This window comes from Parambassis ranga, chromosome 6 (genome assembly GCF_900634625.1).
Source record: "Parambassis ranga chromosome 6, fParRan2.1, whole genome shotgun sequence".
In the NCBI taxonomy this organism is placed as follows: Eukaryota; Metazoa; Chordata; class Actinopteri; family Ambassidae; genus Parambassis; species Parambassis ranga.
In genome coordinates this window covers 1,237,031-1,253,075 of record NC_041027.1, presented here as the reverse complement: position 1 = coordinate 1,253,075, position 16,045 = coordinate 1,237,031, and the positions used below count along the sequence as shown (strand labels likewise).

At 41.2% G+C, this 16,045-nt stretch overlaps 1 protein-coding gene across 1 annotated transcript in view; it reads right to left on the bottom strand.

Annotated features, from left to right (window-relative positions):
- The window catches only part of necab2 (N-terminal EF-hand calcium binding protein 2), a 164,666-nt gene that overhangs the window by 52,541 nt on the left and 96,080 nt on the right, over positions 1-16,045 (bottom strand). The window contains exons 6-7 of the mRNA XM_028408298.1: positions 9,679-9,815; positions 9,203-9,327 (exon numbers count right to left, since the gene is read on the bottom strand). Coding sequence (XP_028264099.1) covers positions 9,203-9,327; positions 9,679-9,815 — 262 coding nt within the window. The remainder of the gene's footprint in view (positions 1-9,202; positions 9,328-9,678; positions 9,816-16,045) is intronic.

Here is a 16,045-nt window from a genome sequence, read left to right as displayed (position 1 = left end):
ACTGGTGCCAGCATTCCAGCACTGATAAGTGAGATATTTCGACCAGATATGATGACCACCATCTGTTATGCAGTCAGTGGAGTAAGGCATATAATAATAGGGTGAGCTTGTAGTTTGCCATTCAGTCGGCAGACAGACAAAAAAGGCATAAAACACAATTCCATTTGAAACTGTGAGTACAAAACAATATTTTTTTTTAAATTGTGACTATTACATGTAACGGGAGGAGAATGGGCTGCTCACACCTATACCAACTGCTCGAACATAACTCACCACAGGTTTGTCGAGCTTTGTATGTTTACCAAAGGGACACTAATAGCAGAAACTGAAGAAGTGCTGGGACATAAAAAGATGTTTTCTTAGTTGAGTGGATATACTCTGCCTTTGCTACTCCATGCCTGCAGTATTCAGGCTTTTGCTTTGTCTGTCTCAAAGAATTGAACATTTTACAATATAATGCTCCATAACTTTATGTTTACTGCTACTCTGATTTATTTGATGAAAATAGAGTGCATTAAAATAATTTCACCAATAATACTGAACTGAACATCTAAGGTACACTTTAATTTTTACTACAGTAGTTAAAAAGTTGAAAATGCCCCATTTACGACTGGCACAACCACTATATATTATTTATCCACTGAATGAAAGCCAATCTGAGGCTTATTCTGTCCATTTTATTTTCTTTAAGTGGAATTGAAAATTACCCCTAACAACAAGGCAACATTAGAACAAGGGCTTATCAAAAACTTAATGCATATAGAAATATGTGTGGTCACTAAAAAAAGCACTGAACAAAAACTGCAGTTCATTTAACATTAAATCTTTTCACTGAAGTGACAAGTGTACTTACACTTGCTCAAAGTTGGTGGTGGATACATGTTTGCATCTTATTTTCTTTCCCCTTCTTATTCTTTTACTTTTTGTCTTTCCTTTCCCTCCCCTCTCTGATGTTAAATAGAACTTCTGATCAGTTCACACCCAGGCCTCTCTATATTAAAGCATTAAAACAAGCAGGAACTGCAAGTATGTATATAGGTGGGGAGAGAGGGGGGGGATTTGGGAGTCATTAATCAACTGACTTGTCCTGACTGAAGAGACAAAACATGGCTGACATTAAGGACCTGAGCTGTCAGTGCTGCTTTACAGCCTACAGTATAGAAGAGAGGGTGGGGGTGGGGCAAAAACATCTTTGTCTAGATTTTGCAGGTAAAGATTCATTCTTATGCAAGTCAACAGCAATAAAGTCAAAGGATACAAAAACAATATTGGGATAATAACCTCCACGTTTATGAACACTTTCCACTCCATCATACACATTATGATCAGTGTGGAGAAATGTTGAGCTGCCCATGAGTCAATGAGAGCTGTTTCCTTCTATCTTTGGCAATTAGCTTATCAATAGGTCCTAATACTGGACTGGAACTTGTAGACGTGGCAAGATGGCGCTAGGGTGCTCTGTGTTTTTCATGTGGATGCTGCTTTACCTGTGCTGTCAAGAGGTGTTCTCGCTTCTCACATACGATCGGCAAACTCTGCTTGAGATCAGATGCTTCTGCAATCAGCTTAAAACTGACCCAGTGACTAGCTCTCCTCCGTTCCTTGAGGAAATACCGGCCTTCCTGAGGCGCCCTCCTGTGTATCTCACCCGCAAGAAACGCCGAAGGAGACGGGGGAAACGCGGTGCGGTGGCGTCCAGGTGAGGACCGAGGCTCTCCTGAGATCTGCTCGCTGCCTGGTCGTGATCTGCTTTTGCTGGATGATCCTGCTCTACACTCGCTGGCGATCAGGGCCCAATGGATCCGACCGGTGTTCCCGGAGGTCGACAGCTACGACGGCGTTTGGTGGATCCCGCTCAGCTGCTGCCGCCTCCTGCCAGCCGGCGGCCGCGAACAGGTAGATGTGGTGTGGATCATCAGAATCTCCGCTCACTGAAGCTTGCTTCGCCCTCGACTGGCACTCTTAATTTAAATCTGGCGCTGCTGAATGTGAGGTCCGTCACCAACAAAACGTTTCTCCTGAACGACTTCTTTACCTCGCGTAAACTGGATTTTATGTTCCTGACGGAATCTTGGCTACGTGAAGGAGAACTGGTACCTTTCTCGGAGCTGCTCCCCACTGGATGTAATTATTTTAACTCCCCACGTACCACTGGCAAAGGAGGAGGACTGGGTTCGATATTTAAATCCTCATTCCACTGCCAACAATCTCCGGCTGTCAGCTACTCCAGCTTTGAGCTGCAACTCTTCGAGGTAAAGCTCCCGTGACTGTTCTCTGTGCGGTGGTCTATCGCCCACCAAAAATTAACAAAGACTTTGTTCGGGACTTTGCGGACTTTGTGTCGGGTGTCACTCTTAAATATGATCACTTTCTGATCGTTGGTGATTTTAATGTGCATGTCTGCTGTGAGAGCAGACCTCTGGTCAGAGACTTTCTGAGTGCCATTGACTCTTTTAATCTCATGCAGTCCGTTTTGGAGCCGACGCATGAGAAAAGCCACACTCTGGATCTTGTGTTGTCATATGGGCTGGATGTACAGATAACTGAAATTGGACACTCCCTCTTATCTGACCATCTACCTGTGTTATTCTCCCTCTCTGTGCCTGCACCCGCCACCATGAACAGCGCTCCCGTTCGCCGTCTCCGTGTTTTTAACCCCTCAACTCCCCAGCTGTTTACTGCTGCTTTTAAAAACTCCTTTTTATATTCCCTTGATCTTAGCAGCCACAGTGTGGATGATTGTGTAATGATGTTTGATTCACTTTGCTCCGAGATTTTGGATTCAGTCGCGCCCATGACTCTCAAGCCTGTAAGGCCGCAGAAAGAGCCTTGGCTCAACGAGTCCACTCGTGCGCTCAGACGCGCATGTAGGCAGGCAGAGAGGAGATGGAAAAAGGACAAACGTGGGATCTCCTCCAAAAAGATCTCACATCATACCAGCAGGCTGTTAAAGCTGCAAAGACAGAATATTTCTCCGCACTTGCAAATGCTCATAAGCCTAAGGTTCTTTTTAATGTGTTTGATTCTCTGGTGAATCCATGTGATGCTGTCAGCATTGAGCCATCTCCTACTCTGTGCGAGGCTTTTAAGGAATTTTTATCGATAAAATTTTAGCAGTTAGACACCCGCTCTTGCAGTCTGCCCAGGACCCATCAGCTCGTTCTCCCAGCTCCGCTGTCTTTGACAAATTTGAGCCTGTCTCACTATCTCACCTCACTGAGATTGTTAAAAATTTACGGCCTGCCACTTGCCAATCTGACAGCATCCCATCCCGTCTTTTTAAAGAGGTCTTCTGCACAGTTGACACTTTTAGCTTACAATTTATAAATCTGTGTCTGAACTCTGGATTTGTTCCATCCTCTTTTAAACATGCCACAGTGCAGCCTCTTTTAAAAAGAAAGGCCTAGACCCCTCGGTTTTAACCAATTTTAGACCAATTTCCAAGCTCCCTTTTATCTCAAAGGTTTTAGAGAAAGCTATTCTTACTCAAATCCAAGAATGTTTAAAAACAGCCAATGTCTGTGAACTGTTTCAATCTGGTTTTAGGCCTCTCCACAGCACTGAAACTGCTCTTTTAAAAGTTTTTAATGATCTCTTGCTAACCCTTGACTGTGGCAACCGTGCCATTTTAATTCTCCTTGGCCCCGGACTACTTATCAGACCTCCTGGTATTACATCGGCCCTCCAGAGCTCTTAGGTCTGCTAACCAAATGGCTCTGGAGGTCCCCCAATCTCTTTTAAAAACTAGAGGTGACCGGGCCTTCTCAGTCGTGGCTCCCACTCTGTGGAACGCTCTACCTCTAGCTGTGCGGTCGGCAAATGGCCTCACCACTTTTAAATCTCTACTGAAGACTTACCTTTTCACCTTGGCCTTTGCCTGAGTATTGGCAGCTCTTGGGGATTTTATGTTTTATGATTGTATCTTTGTTTTATTGTATTTTACTGCAGTTTATTTCTTTTATGTATTTTATCAGTTTGAGTTTATTTTATGTATTTTAATGTTAAGCACTTTGGTGGGTGACGCCCTTATAAATGTGCTATATAAATAAAGCTGACATTGACATTGACATAATACAATATACAGTGTGCAAAAAAATTACAGGGCAAGCATTTTTTTGTGTGTATGAATTGGATTGAAGTGTAACCAGCCCAGCCTATAAATGGAAGCGTTTCCCAGAGCTGCCACTGCCATAAACATAAATACCTAAAAAGGTGCATTTTTGCTACCCAGTGAAAGTTTGGAGTCCTTTGGGTTGAACTTACTTGTCTCCTATTGTACACCATCTGTTACACAGTGTGCTGGGAGCTGTTACAGCCTTAAGCAAGGCACTGAACCTCAGCATGACCCAGCGGTGCTGCAGATGAAGTTGGCAACTTAGAGGTTTTATGGTGCACATCAAGAGTTCAACAGATCACGCATAGGAGGTGATCAGAATGCAGTAACACGACAACTGCAAAAAACGACTGCAAATAAAGTCATATTTGCAGTAGAAATAAGTCCTGGCCTGTGTCTGCAGTGAGGCTCAGTGGCCTTGGCCTCTGGTTGCTGCAAACTCAAACACATCCCCTGACAGATGACAGAGGCTTGGACTGTGAAGGCAAATGAAGTAAAAAATCATTTAGGCTGAGCTGCTGCCTTTGTACCTAAGAAGTCATCTCCATCTGGCCTCAGTGATTACCGCCCAGTTGCCCTCACATCTCATGTGATGAAGGTGCCGGAGAGGCTGGTGTTGGCTAACCTTAGGCCGCAGGTGAGATCTTCGCTGGACCCTCTGCAGTTTGCCTACCAGCCGCGTCTGGGGGTGGATGATGCCGTCATCTATCTGCTGCAGCGAGCTCACTCACACCTGGATGGTGGTGGAGGCACGGTGAGAATCACATTCTTTAACTTCTCTAGTGCCTTCAACACCATCCAGCTTCCATTACTTGGTGAGAAGCTGCTGCTGATGGGTGCTGTCGGGTTCACTGTCTCCTGGATCACTGATTACCTGACAGACAGGCCACAGTTCTGGTGGGTGGTCTGGGTGGTGTCCTGTCTGATACGGTGATGAGTGGTGTAGGAGCCCCACAGGGCACTGTGCTTTATCCATTCCTGTTCACCTTATACACCTCAGACTTTCAGTACAACTCAGAGTCATGTCACTTACAGAAGTTTTCTGATGACTCTGCAGTTGTGGGGTGTATAAGCGAGGAGGAGTACAGGAGGCTGGTGGACAGATTTGTGGAGTGGGCTGGAGGGAATCACCTGCTGCTTAATGTAGACAAGACCAGAGAGATGGTGATTGACTTCATGAAGAAGGGAACAGCATCGCAGCCCCTTTGCATCCTGGGTAAGGATGTGGAGATGGTAGAGGAGTACAAGTACCTGGGAGTGACCATCGACAGCAGACTGAGCTGGAGGACCAACAGCACAGCTGTGTACAAGAAGGCCTGCAGCAGACTCTACTTCCTGAGGAAGCTGAGGTCCTTCAACGTGTGCAGCAAGATGCTGGAGATTTTTTACCTGTCTGTTGTATGTTGTTGCCAGCACTCTGTTCACCAACAAACTGAACAAACTGATCAGGAAGGCTGGCTCTGTCATTGGCTGCAGACAAGAGACATTTGAAGCAGTGGTGGAGAGGAAGACATTGAACAAACTGTTATCCATCATGGATAACCCCGACCACCCTCTCCTTCCTGTACTGGACAGACAACGGAGCGCCTTTTCCAAAAGGCTCAGACAGCTTCGTTGTCACACAGAACGCTACAGGAAATCTTTCCTGCCTCACGCTGTAAGACTGTACAACACCTTACAACACAGACTTACTGCTGTAAGGGACACGTTCTGCACAAGGTTTTGCACAAGGTTTAGGTTTTTCTTACTTTCGAATTGCACACTGTTGTTCTTGTATATCATATCATATCATTTCATATCTTCATACCACATTGCACAATTTTGCTTCTGCACCTGTGTTTATATTTATCTTGCTGTAAATAATGTTTATACTGTTTAATTTTTACAATTAGAGGTATATTTGTTATTTTTTGGTATGCTTGAGTGACTGTATTTGGCTGCTGCAACAGTGAAATTTTCCAGCTTGGGATGAATAAAGTATTTCTATTCTATTCTATTCTATTCTATTTGTGCAAGTCATGATTCAACTTTGTGTTCTGAAGCACTGGAACTGAAGAACTTTGAGAAACTTTTAAAATTCTCAGATTAGAGCAGTGCATGTCTAATAACCTGTTTTTTCTGCCCTTTAAGAAAACAACAAAAGCTTCTGTGGTGCAAGGAAGCACTCATATGTATGTAGTGTTTATAACTGCGCTGGAATACATGAAACAGCAGGTATGGGCAGCAGTGGCTCAGTGTTTTTTTTTGCTTTTAGTGCTTCTTCATCAACTAAGATGCTCCACTGGTTTGCCAAAGAGGCTCTCTAATCAGACGTTTTTATTATGATTATCAATTTTTACCTCAGCAATCTCAGGGACAGAGTATATTTTTATTTGTGTTATTTATTTCACCAGGGGCTTTGTTTTGTGTTTTATTTAGATGTTTTTTTGTTTTTTTTTTAAATAAAGAGCGCATTTAAATAGTGTATTTTCATTTGGATAAACATAAAAAAGCAAAGGCTATGAATTTTTAGTTTGACTGGGTGTTGCACAATTGAGTAGTGTGTCCACTAAAAACCATTATTTTACCCAGCAGCCCTTTGATTTTGTTATATTCAAAGGATGTCTTGTTTTGAAAAACTGTTTTCTATTACAGAAATATGTATGCTACTTGATCTGGCTACAAGCTTATTTTAGCCTGCAGTGACTGGGCAAACAATATTTAATTAATCATAGCTCATATTAAACAATGTCATTTTTTATGTAGACAAAGCCAGTCCAGCTGGCTGTTGCTTAATGTTTTTATATGTTTAATATGTCATATCATGTACATTCATGTTCACAAGTTAACACCCCCTCCTTTAATTCTATATTTTTTGTGTGTAACCTTCTGATGGTAAACACAACTTCAGAGGGACAACATGTAACTTTTTTAACTGTGCCATTATTTATTTATCAAAACTAAAGCTAATGAGAAAAAAATGCATTCAATATCCATAGGATTGAATTAGTTGAGCTGCAGATTATCAGTCCTTGATGAATTGATCATCAGCAGGTGTACAGACCTCTATAAAACCAGATGTTTTGACAGTTTGCTGCTCTGGAACATTCAGGTGTGTGTTAACACAATGACAAGAGAGAAAGACATAAACAATGGTGTTAGAGAAGCAGCTGTTGCTGCACATCAATCTAGAAAGACTTATAAAAACATTTCAAATTATTTGGAGTTCACGTTCTACAGTGAGAAAGATTATTCACAAGTGGAAACATTCAGGACAGCTGTCAATCTTCACAGGAGTGGACGCTAATTCACCCCAAGATCAGAGGCATACAAAAAAACCTCGCTGATCATGCTCAGAGTTAATGTGACAGCACAATTAGAAGAAGACTGAACAAGTCCAGTTTGTTTGAAGGGTTACCAGGACAAAGACTCTTCTGTGTGAAAGCCACAAGGAACACTTGGCTTATTAAACCAGATCAATCTGCGCTCTGTTGATTGTTCAATAAATCAGTAATTGCTGAGTTGTGTTTGCCAATTTATTCCACAGCTCTAAGCCAGATATGCCATGGAAATTAAACAAGACTAAGAGAAGAATTTTTGAAAACTGGAAGGTTATGTTTTGTAACCTTATAATACCACTGGTAGGGTTAAATATTATTATCTATTTATTAAACATGGTAAACATGGATCTACTGACAAGTTATTCAATAAACCTGGTTATATACACAAATGTTTGGATTTTAAATCCACCTAGATTCTACTCATAACACACTGACTGCAATGCATGTGCTGAGCCTGACACAAAAGTTTGTGAACTTATCTAACTTTAGGGGATATGTTCTGCCTGTCACAGTTGCTGGCATAAACAAACTAAGACAAATTATTTATATTATATATTATTTATATAAGTAAATGAATAATCACTTTCAGACCCAATTAAGTGAAATTGGATTTATTTCCCATCGCACACTTGATGATGCACACTAATGTGCCGCAGCACTGGTTGGGAAACAACATTGCATGGCACTGCTGGAAAGAAACTTTTATTTATTTTTTTATAATATTTTTGCACAATAAATGTTCTCAAAACATTTCTTTCTTTTTTAATGTTAAAATTTAACAGGTTAGCGTTCCTTAGAGTCTGTGTAATGTGTTCACAAGAAACGCATGTGCAGAACTCCTCACACACACACAGGTTTTGAAGCCGTTTTGCTGCTGAATAAGGGCAGAAATAGCAGTTTAGGTGACCGTGTTTGAAACGGAGGAGGAAGATTTGTTCCCACTATTCAGGATTTCATGACGTAGGTCATTCAATCTAATGTGAGTTGATGTCCAACTCCATATTGTTGCTTTAAAAATAAAGGGTATATAACTATGTTTACCATAGCAATAATGACAGTGACAAGAATGAACCTTTAACCTTTCTAGTGGTCTGTCAATAATGACATTTGAGATGTGACTGTTTACTCTGCCCTGAGCATTGACATATAGAGTGAAAGAGGAAGAGTGTAATGGTAAGAAAGATCGAGAGTGATAATGGTGTAACACACCTTGAAAGAGGATAAACAACCAATCAGTCAATTTGAAATGTGCGTTTCAACTGCTGTTATGCCACACACACACACACACACACACACACACACACACACACACACACACACACTCCACAAACAGCAAGGCACTGCAGATTTTAAGTGTTTAAGTGCTGACTGGACTAGATAAATTCTAACACTTTGAGGAATAGCTTAACAAACTCTTTATATTCACTTGTTTCTTCTCCTCTATAATAGATTTCTTTTCTCTCTTCTTCACACCTTGACATCCCTAAACCTTCATCTCCCCAAGAAGTTTCCTGCGCTGCCCTTTACACTGCAGGGAAGCAGCAGACATGTGCAGGATTGGTATGTTTTACAATGGAGAATAAATCACACATGGATGTCTGTGTATGTGTGTGTGTAGATGAAAAACTGCTGACTAGGAGGCAGTTTGATTTCTGTTCACCCTGAGTGATGCAGCCTTAGTAAAGGTATGAGATACGACGCTAATCAGACCGGTGCCCGACGGATGGCCGTCAACCATAAAGTGTGAGCCTCTGTGTGCGTTTGTCACCTGAAGCAGTGTTTATGGTCCGGACAGCCTCCCTGGCACTGACTCTGTTGTTAGGTGGGTAGTCAGGCACAGTGTTCTCGCAGCGCCTCTCTGATACCCGTGGACTCACTTTGGCAGGTGGATGACTGAAATATAAAGAAAGATGGAGAAAGGGAAAAGGGAGAGGAGAGAAAGAACATTAAATAGTTTGGATTTGGAGGATTGGTTTAAGCACAGGGGACAGAAAAGAAGAACAAGGGTGAGATAGAAGGTAAAGAAAATGTGATAAAGGAGATGAAAATTGGTTTGTGTGTGTGTGTGAGAGAGAGAGAGAGCGACAGATGTTTTAACCACTGCCTGGTTTCCATTACAGCCGCTGACAGTCTGAGTTTTACACATAATACTGTGATGAATGTGCACAGTCATGAACAACCACACACACACACACACACGGCCAATTTCACACATAACAGCTAGTAATACCCTCATTGGCTCACCCTGATTGGCTGTGCTGTTCGTCAATCGCGTCCACAGCACTCTCCACGGAGTTCAGGAGAGATTGAATCTGATTGGCCGATTCCTTCAGCAGAAAACGAGTCACAAACTGCTCCACGTTGGTTCCTCTCTCATATACCTGAGGAAGAGGAGAGGAAAAATGTGCATGCGATTATTAATTTAAACAATTTCTTTCTTTTTTTGCATCTTTCATACCACACAGCACTCTTTGTCACTCCTCTGAATAAAAGTCCTAGCAGAAATGTGTCTCGCATGTGAGTTACGGGTTCTAAAGCTGGATGGATAGCATGCAGAGGCAAAAATAACATGCAAAAAAAGATCACTTTTGTATTTTGAGCATATATAAGATTCTGTTTTTGGGCGTTTGTGCCAAAAACAGACATAAATCCTTAAAAAGCTTTTAAGGTCTGAGCTTACAGCGTCGCCCAGTGGGACTTAAGAGTGCTTTTTATTTACTGTACATGGTTTCAGTTCAGGTTCAGCAGGAATTACAAAAAGGGCAGACTGAAACGTTACGCTCCTCTTATTCAACACAAAATAAGAAAAAAAGCACAGGAATCCATACAGCCTTCAGTCGCCACTGTCACTTCACACAAATGTGACATTGGAGCTCTGAATAGAGACTGCTTGGGTCAAGTTTGTTGGTCTAGTGTTAATATTATAAACTAATTTTAAAAGTTTAGATAAGTCAATGTAAAGGGATAAACCCTTGATTAGAAATCTGCCAACATAAGAATTTACTTCTACAGGACAGACACGTGAATGACACATCTCTAAAGACAGGACATGAAGGATGAAGTGACAGCCTGATGGCAGCTTAAAAATGTGGGAGTCCCTGAGCCTCTCTGCTAAAAAGGTGTGAACACAGCCAAACTACCAAGAGGACGTGAGTGTTTCACTGGAGACTGGAGCTCCTGTTTTAACTCTGATGACCTTATCCCTGCAACTTATATCTGCTGTTTATGTTTAGGAGGTGTTTTTTTTTAACTGGTTCAATCAAAACCCACATAACACAAGAAATATTATAGGGAGCAACCCAAACTAGTGATGTTCAGATGTTACTCCCTCTTTTAATTCTGTTTTTGTAAAAAAAAAAAACAACATACTAAAATCATCTGATTGTAATGGGTCTTAGAATAAAAAAAAAAATACAACCTCAGATGCACAACATAACTTCTTTCACTGTTCCATTATTTAGCTAAGTAAAATAAAATAAAGATGTGTTTGTGGTTCAGTATCTTGTAGATCCACTTTTAGCAGCAATAACTTGATGTAATAGTTTCCTGTATGGCTTTATCAGTCTCTTACATCATTATGGAGGAATTTTGCTCCACTCTTATTCACTATGCTGGTTCAGTTCATTCAGGGTTTTGAACATTCACTTGACACTATGTTCAGAAAGGACCCAAATGCAGACCAACAAAAACCAACAAGTCCAAATAAAAGTGAGCTTTAATAAATAAATCCAACAATAGTACTTAACAAAAATCTAAAATTCTAAAATTTTAGATTCTAAAATCTAAAATTAAACACAAAAACAGTCAAAAACTAAGTTCAAACCAGAAACAAAGAGTTCGAGCAAAACACAGGAATCACAGGAACAAGACAAGGTCGTGAGGCAGGACGAACTGATACACACAAAGGGCACAGAAAATAAACCAGGAAAATACAAAACAGTAGATCATCATCAGAACAGGGGATCATAACATCTTAAGGTCCCACCACAACATTTTAATTAGGTGGAAGCCTGCACTTTGTCATACTTGTTGACTCCTAACACTCTGTAGTATATCCTGACATGTCAGTTGTTACAAATTCTTTTCTATGATGAGATGCTAAAAAGCTGATATCTCTGGAGTCTTTGTATTATTTGATCTGGCACCAGACCGGTCTGTCATCAGAATTTATGCTGACATCAGTTTTGGATGAGGGTACACACACCAGCGAATGTCAACCAAAGGCAAGAGTGATATTTGTCATGACAAAACCCAAACAACACCTCATGAGCATCACATTAGATCATTTTTACTCCAAGAATGTCATATAGTCACGTTTTGTGTGGCATGATTTTTGTCAGAAGGTGTACGAGCAGAAATCAACATGGCCTGTATTTTGTTGTGTCAACACTTCTGTATGAAGGGTCCTAAATTGAAGACACTGACTGTGTGAGGAAGCCTATTGCTAACCATCTATATGATATTTCTTAAAATAATAGACACAGAAATGTGCAAGGGGAACTGCCCAGGATCCAATCTACTGTATCGTGCAAGTAGAGCAACTTCTTCAAGCAGACTAAAATGTGATGTCTTCAGCTGCATCCACAGGAGAGTATTACTCCGAGAAAGTTACTTGCCTTTGAGGCTCTCCTTGAATATTTCACATTTTACAAAACTGCCAATGTCCAAGTGTCGCTTAAGATGCGTTTAAAGGCAAAAAAAACAACAACAAAAACGGTCAAAATAATGCATGAAAACTAACTATCAAACACAAGTCCATAATTGACTACACATGTACTCCGGAGAGCGGAGTCAGTCGATCATGTCAGCTTTACTCTCAGAAGTCACAGTGCAGTGATTCGGAGAGACAATTAAGGTTCCTGTGCAGTCAGCCATTCTCTGCTGTGCTCTAATCAAAGACAAAAGATCCCACGAGAGGTCAAATCACATAGGCCGTATTGACTTCTATTATCACAGTCAATGGCTCTAACACGTGCACACACAAACATGCACACAAACACACAAGCCCTGCTCGGGCACAGAGCGGTCCACTTAGCTACTTTCAAAAGAAAGTATAAACACATATCTGTAGTAGCAAATTATGACTATGATCACAGTTTAAACTTGTGATAGCTGCTTCACTCAGGACACACTGATGACACATTAATGACTACCATGCTGGGATTCAATTACCAAAGTGGGCTACATGACAGAATAAATGGAAGTGATAAATGGGAATATTGGTTGAAGTGGTTATGAGAGTATTTCAGCTGCTTAATCGTTAAATTACAATGTTGATGTTGCCAGTTATTGGGCTAAATGAGCATGGTTACTTTGCAGAGACGTGCAAATTACACACTGACATTTATTTTAAGTGACAGGTGGATATTTGAAGGAAACAAGAACAAGAATACATGTGTTTTATTGACTGGTAGAAAAATCATTATAGATGTGATGCACGATGAATTAGGAATAAAATGGTTGTGCTACAGTCAAGTAAAGCCCCTGGCAGCACACATGAGATTTGTTGTTGCCATCATCCTCTGTGTGCGATATGACAAACTGTCTGCGTATGTGTGTGGATATGGATGAATGCATGTGTCACACTCACACAGTAAAACACAGCCTTTATTCCTGTGGATATCGATGCTGTGGTCACTTTTATGTGCCATGTTGTTTTGTGGGCATGAAACTTAAGTATGGATTTGTAGTCTGAGTCTTTAGATAATAGGCTCAATAACCACCATGTTGTCTAGTCTTTACAGAGCTCTGCGCCCATCATGATCTCAATCCCACCAGACTGCTGATCATATCAAGATGCTGATGATATGGGGATGCCATGCCCCTGAATTTATGTTTCAGCTGGTACAGTCATTTGACTGCAAGTTCAGAGAACAAGGTCAAACGTATTTCTACAAACCTCTCATTTATTCTATGAAACTAGAAACTAAAAGATAAAAAGTGAACCTAAAAGTTATTTAATGTCTTTGAGTGACCTAAACTTCAACAGTCACATAAAAGCAATCAGTCAGCATTTTAAGATAAGATAAGATAAGATAAAACTTTATTAATCCCGAAGGAAATTCTTGTGCCAGAGGTATCAAGTTACATTAAATGCAGTTAAGTACAGAGTATAATAGTATAAGTGTCACTATAATCCAAAATAAGAGTACAGTACGCAGTATGAGCACAATATATGATACATGGATACAAATATGGAGATGTAAGGTGCTAAGTAAACATAAATATAGACAAGTGGAGGGAATGACAGTGATGCCTGACATGATTATCTAGCGCTTCTCCCTACAGAAAGGGGAGGAGTTATACAGTCTGATGGCCACTGGCAGGAAGGACCTCCTGTGGCGTTCTGTGCTGCTCCTCGGTAGTCTCAATCTACCGCTGAATGTGCTCCTGTAGGACAGCAGTGTGTCGTGCAGGGGGTGAGACGTGTTGTTACGAATACTGAGGAGTTTCCTCAGCATCCTCCTCTCTGTCACCTCCACCACAGACTCCAGCTCCACTCCCAGCACCGAGCCAGCCTTCCTAATGAGCTTGTTGAGTCTGTTGGTGTCGGCCGTCTTCATCCTGCTGCCCCAGCACACTACAGCATAGAAGATGATGCTGGAGACCACCGAGTGGTAAAACATCTGCAGCATGGTCTGGCAGACGTTAAAGGAGTTGAGTCTCCTCAGTAGATAGAGGCGACTCTGTCCCTTCCTGTATATTGCCTCTGCGTTTGTGGACCAGTCCAGTTTGTGGTCAATGTGGACACCCAGGTATTTGTAGCTGTCCACAATGTCCACGTTGGTACCCTTGATGCTGACCGGGTTTGGGAGTGTCTGGTGCTTCCTGAAGTCCACCACCAGCTCTTTTGTCTTTGTGACATTCAGCTGCAGGTGGTTCTGTCCGCACCACTCCACAAAGCTGTCCACCACACTCATATACTCCGCCTCCCGACCTCCAAACCAAGAGGTCTTATGTCACTAAATGACTTAGAAAAACGTATCGCATGATTTTATCTCCAGTAGGGTTAATACTGCAGGTCTGCCTAAAAAGGCCATCGGACTGCTTGAGCAGATCCATAATACAGCTATACAAGGACTGACCACATTACTCCAGTTCTCAGGTCTCTGCACTGGCTTCCTGTAAGCTACAGAATGTATTCACTAAATGGGACAGAACACAATTACCTATCTAGCATTGTAAGCAATACACACCAACTAGGTCTCTCAGGTCACAGGAAGAAAACGTGTTGGTTAATCCTGAAGTCAAAACAACATGTGGTGAAACAGCTTTCAGCTTCTATGCAGTTCAGCTCCAGCACCAATTTCTAGAAGAGATCAAAAACGAACCTACTGTTGGCAGACTCAAGTCTTAGACTTTAAACCAAGCTGTTCTCAGATGCGCTGTGGTAAAAGATTTACTTTTAATTAAGATGTGTCTTATAATCTTTCCTTAATATTTCTTTTTATGTTAATCATCTTATGCCTTTAATTTATTATATTTTATCCTTTGTTTTTTTTTGTCATTTTCTGTATTAAGCTTTTATTTTTGCACAGCACATTGAACTACCTTTGTGTATAAAATGTGCTTGTCAGGGTTTCAGGTTTGAGCCAGGCTTTTGTTTTGAAATTGGTTTGTGTTTATTTGTGCTTGTGTTATTTCCTGTTTTATTTTGGTATTTCCTGTTTAGTTTTGCATGACTGACGCTCCTCTCATTCCAGGTGTCATGCCTCCCCCCTTCTTGTGTTCTCCCTCCTCCTCCCGGAGATTACCTGATCCTCCCTCATGTGTCACACCTGTGTCTAGTTGTCTACCCTGCTCCCTGTGTATATAGTCTGCGTCCTTCCTGCACTCGGTGCCAGTTCTTTGGGAATGTGTGTGTGCATTACCAGCCTTGACCTCGCAATCTTCTGGTTACCTTGCCTTGCCTTGCTTTGTTTTCCTGGACTCCCCGCTAAGAGATCTTGTTTTTGTCTTTTTGAATTTTTCCACATCTCGTGTGATTTTGAGTTTGAACTCTGGGCTTGTTGCCCTCCTGGCTTTTTTTAATAAAGACTCTGTTTAGAGTACTGACCCGCATTCTGCACCTGTGTCCTCTTTCTACACCAAGCCCTGACAGTGCTATATAAATAAACTTGCTTTGCTTTGAAAAAGGAACAATAGACCGAATGAAGACCTGAAAGAAAAATAATAATGGCTAAAAAAAGGTCAAACTAGTGCAACCATGTAAGTGTTGTAGAACCTGAAGGAGGATTCAACATGGTAAAATAGTTTCAAAAATCAGATTTTTCACAATTTTCCAAATGGGAAAGCATAAATAAAAAAAATAAATAAACTGCTTCTAGGAAATAAGGATAAGATCATGGCTGAATACTAGAGAACAAAATATGACCTGCTAGATGGAGGTTTAACTGCTGGAGCCCTATTTACCACCTGCTCCTAACAATCACAGTCCAATTTGTGCCATTTTACTATTCTGGGCTGCAGTTTTTCTGTGTGGCTGAAAGACATTGAAACACAGGTACATGTAACTAAACAATAGTAACTACGTTACCGGTTGCCGGTTGGCTGTTCGGAAATTATTATTATTATTGTTCGGAAATTAAAAAAGCTCGGGCAACAGTCACTG